This window comes from Salvelinus namaycush, chromosome 26 (assembly GCF_016432855.1).
Source record: "Salvelinus namaycush isolate Seneca chromosome 26, SaNama_1.0, whole genome shotgun sequence".
Taxonomy (NCBI): domain Eukaryota; kingdom Metazoa; phylum Chordata; class Actinopteri; order Salmoniformes; family Salmonidae; genus Salvelinus; species Salvelinus namaycush.
The window spans coordinates 36205820-36210571 of record NC_052332.1 but is presented as its reverse complement, the minus strand read 5'-3'; the positions used below and the strand labels follow the sequence as shown (position 1 = coordinate 36210571).

Here is a 4752-nt window from a genome sequence, read left to right as displayed (position 1 = left end):
TTTTATTGAATAGTTATTACATTATAATTATCCCTATTTGGTAATTATTGGTTTATTCTAGGTTGGATCTCAACATTCCACATTGTTACACAATGCTGTTTTATAACTTTTTGATAAACTTGAGAGTTTGAAACTGAGTAGAGTTTTTCACCCATTTGGGTCACAACCACATACCACACATCCGTATTAGTAGGATGTACGTTTCCATGACAACATATTTAAGTGACATCACAGCATTGAGCAGTTATACAGGTCTTCTGAGTGGATCAGCTCTCCATTCTTACAGAAGACCTCAGGAACAAACTTCAGAGTAAAACAATCTGCTGAGAGAGACGCAGTCAGGGAGACAGTATTTTGATGGCCATGGATATGATGGATATAATGGATATCATGGAAATGGTGGAGGTCGTGGGCATCGCCCTGGGAGTCATAGGATTAATACTGACCATTGTGATCTGTACTCTCCCCACCTGGATAGTGACAACCTTCATAGCAGATAACTCAGCCAACACAGAGGTGGTCTTGTACGGCCTGTGGATGAGCTGTGTGACCCAAGGCACGGGAAAGACACAGTGTGAAGTGTACAACTACATGGAGTATTGGAAATATGATCTGCAGCCTGCCAGAGCCATGATCCTCACTGCCATCATACTGGGGGTTCTGGGTGTCATGGTCTCCATGGTCGGAGCCAAGTGCACCAACTGCATCAAAGACAAAACATCTCAGGCCAAGTTGATAATTATCGCTGGAGTACTTTTCATCCTGGCCGGAATTCTCATCATCATCCCTGTTTCCTTGGAAGCCAGATCAAATATCAGTGACTCCTCAATGCGGATCAAAGGAAAGCCTGAGCTGGGGGCCTCGCTGTACTTCGGCTGGGTGGCGGCTGCCCTGCTCCTGATTGGAGGGGTCTTACTGTGCATCACTGTAGGAGTCTTTGGATGGATGATGGGAATCTTTGGATGGATACTCTCCCTAGTGGCCTGTGCTCTCTCTATATTGTGTTCTCGTCCTCCCCCTTATTGGGGCATGTGGAAGGTTCTGATGACGATCACCTCCATCTCCACCATCCTGGGAGCTCTAGGAGTGATGGGGTCCATCTTTGGGACCAGGTGCTGTAACTGCATCAAGAGTAACAGGATCAGGGTCAAGGCCAGGTTTATTGTTGGAATATTCTTCATCCTGGCCGGTATCCTGCAGCTCACCACTGAAATTGTGGTTGTCCATTACTTGATAACGGATGTCCAACGGCAAATCGATAATTTCGCCAAGTTTATCATATTCGAACTGGTTATTTTAGCTGAAGTCAGTAGCTGGTCCGCCTGCATGCTCCTGATAGGAGGGACCATACTCTGCTGCTCCATCTTCAAGAGGAACCAGCCAGACTCAACGACGACTCAGTCAACCTCCCACTAACAGCTCTGTCTTCAACAGGTCATAGAGGAGGTTATGTCATATTGTGGTGGGATCATAGTCTGACGCAGCTGCTGCTGCTACTGCTTTAACAGAGAGGCTGTACTTTCTTTTTATAAAAAAATTGGAGATTATATAATTTTAATTATATAATTGTAATTCTATGATAAAACAAACTCTGTCCTTTCTGTTCAATGTTTAACAGTCAGAAGGGACCAGATAGGTGTGAAAGCAACATAGTTATTGCTCCACCTTGTCTTTAACACGTCAAAGAGGAGTTTATGACACATTGTGTTCAAATATTCAGTTAATTTAGACTGGGAGGAGAAGACTAAAACATAGTGTATCATGTCTTTAGCCCAAACTCAGATTGGGAAGCCTTCATTTCATCTCATCCCTACAACATTTTTGGATAGTTATTACATTATAATTATCCCAATTTGGTATATATTGGTTTATTCCAGGTTGGATCTCCACATTCTATATTGTTACACAATGCTTTTTTATGATTATCTGAAAAACTGAGTAGAGTTTTTCACCCATTTGGGTCGCAAACACATCCTGCCCCACATATAGAGATATACATTATAGAGGTCTTCTGAGTGGATCAGCTCTCCAATCTTACAGAAGACCTCAGCAACGAACTTCAGAGTGAACAAATCTGCTGAGCGAGACATAGTCAGGGAGACAGCATTTTGATGGGCACTGCAAGAATATTTTAAGATAATACACAACACAGAGGACTAAAGGTCAAGAGGGAATTAACGATCAATGAAAATATACGTTTTTCTGTAATAGGGAATTAATGATTAATGGGTCAGAGACATGGGAGGAATTTCAGTCCGGGACTGATAGCTACATGGCAAGTTCTCATTGGTACAAATTGTCTATACATTGAGCCTGAAATGGGATACTTGTTATCTGGCCATTGGCCCAATTATATTTCCAGGAATTCTGGCGTAAGTTGTACAACTCCATGGGGTATTGTGAACACGTTCTGGAACCTGCCAGAGCCATGATCACCACTGTATTCAATCAATCAAATGTATTTATAAAGCCCTTCTTACATCGGCTGATGTCACAAAGTGCTGTACAGAAACCCAGCCTAAAACCCCAAACAGCAAGCAATGCAGGTGTAGAAGCACGGTGGCTAGGAAAAACTCCCTAGAAAGGCCAGAACCTAGGAAGAAACCTAGAGAGGAACCAGGTTATGAGGGGTGGCCAGTCCTCTTCTGGCTGTGCCTGGTGGAGATTAAAACAGAATATGGCCAAGATGTTCAAATGTTCATAGATGACCAGCAGGGTCAAATAATAATAATCACAGTGGTTGTCGAGTGTGCAACAGGTCAGCACCTCAGGAGTAAATTTGGTCAGTTGGATTTTCATAGTCGATCATTCAGAGTATCTGTACCGCTCCTGCTGTCTCTAATGAGTTGAAAACAGCAGGTCTGGGACAGGTAGCACGTCCGGTGAACAGGCCAGGGTTCCATAGCCGCAGGCAGAACAGTTGAAACTGGAGCAGCAGCACGGCCAGGTTGACTGGGGACAGCAAAGAGTCATCAAGCCAGGTAATCCTGAGGCATGGTCCTAGGGCTCAGGTCCTCCGAGAGAGAGAAAGAAAGAAAGAGTCAATTAGAGAGAGCATACTTAAATTCACACAGGACACCAGATAAGACAGGAGAAATAATCCAGATATAACATACTGACCCTAGCCCCCCGACACATAAACTACTGCAGCATAAAACTGGAGGCTGAGACAGGAGGGGTCAGGAGACACTGTGGCCCCGTCCGACAATACCCCCGGACAGTGCCAAACAGGCAGGATATAACCCCACCCACTTTGCCAAAGCCCAGCCCCCACACCACTAGAGGGATATCTTCAACCACCAACTTACCATCCTGAGACAAGGCCCGAGTATAGCCCACGAAGATCTCCGCCACGGCACAACCCAAGGGGGGGTGCCAACCCGGACAGGAAGATCACGTCAGTGACTCAATCCACTCAAGTGACGCACCCCTCCTAGGGACGGCATGGAAGAGCACCAGTAACCCAGTGACTCAGCCCCTGTAATAGGGTTTGAGACAGAGAATCCCAGTGGAGAGAGGGGAACTGGCTAGGCAGAGACAGCAAGGGCGGTTCGTTGCTCCAGTGCCTTTCCGTTCATCTTCACACTCCTGGGCCAGACTACACTCAATCATAGGACCTACTGAAGAGATGAGTCTTCAATAAAGACTTAAAGGTTGAGACCGAGTCTGTGTCTCTCACATGGATAGGCAGACCATTCCATAAAAATGGAGATCTATAGGAGAAAGCCCTGCCTCCAGCTGTTTGCTTAGAAATTCTAGGGACGGTAAGGAGGCCTGCGTCTTGTGACCATAGCGTACGTGTAGGTATGTACGGCAGGACCAACTCGGAAAGATAGGTAGGAGCAAGCCCATGTAATGCTTTGTAGGTTAGCAGTAAAACCTTGAAATCAGCCCTTGCCTTAACAGGAAGCCAGTGTAGAGAGGCAAGCACTGTAGTAATATGATCACCTTTTTTGGTTCTAGTCAAGATTCTAGAAGCCGTGTTTAGCACTAACTGAAGTTTATTTTGTGCTTTATCCGGGTAGCCGGAAAGTAGAGCATTGCAGTAGTCTAACCTAGAAGTGACAAAAGCATGGGTACATTTTTCTGCATAATTTTTGGACGGAAAGTTTCTGATCTTTGCAATGTTACGTAGATGGGAAAAAGCTGTCCTTGAAACAGTCTTGATATGTTAATCAAAAGAGAGATCAGGATCCAGAGTAACGCCGAGGTCCTTCAGTTTTATTTGAGACAACTGTACAACCATCAAGATTAATTGTCAGATCCAACAGAAGGTCTCTTTGTTTCTTGGGACCTAGAACAAGCATCTCTGTTTTGTCTGAGTTTAAACATAGAACATTTGCCGCCATCCACTTCCTTATGTCTGAAACACAGGCTTACAGGGAGGGCATTTTGGGGCTTCACCATGTTTCATTGAAATGTACAGCTGTGTGTCATCTGCATAGCAGTGAAAGTTAACATTATGTTTCTGATTGACATCACCAAGAGGTAAAATATATAGTGAAAACAATAGTGGTCCTAAAACGGAGCCTTGAGGAACACCAAAATTGACAGTTGATTTGTCAGAGGACAAACCATCCACAGAGACAAACTGATATCTTTCCGACAGATAAGATGTAAACCAGGCCAGAACTTGTCCGTGTAGACCAATTTGGGTTTCCAGTCTCTCCAAAAGAATGTGGTGATCGATGGTATCAAAAGCAGCATTAAGGTCTAGGAGCACGAGGACAGATGCAGAGCCTCGGTCTGATG

At 44.7% G+C, this 4752-nt stretch overlaps 1 protein-coding gene across 1 annotated transcript; it reads left to right on the top strand.

Moving 5' to 3' along the window:
- Positions 1–381: 381 nt before the first annotated feature.
- LOC120021725 (claudin-4-like) lies at positions 382–3025 on the top strand (the record flags this gene model as incomplete). The annotated part of the gene is made up of 3 exons (XM_038965568.1): positions 382–917; positions 1113–1123; positions 3012–3025. Coding segments are annotated over exons 1-3 (561 nt in total), but the record flags the coding sequence as incomplete, so codon positions are not given.
- Between the last annotated feature and the right edge of the window lie 1727 nt (positions 3026–4752).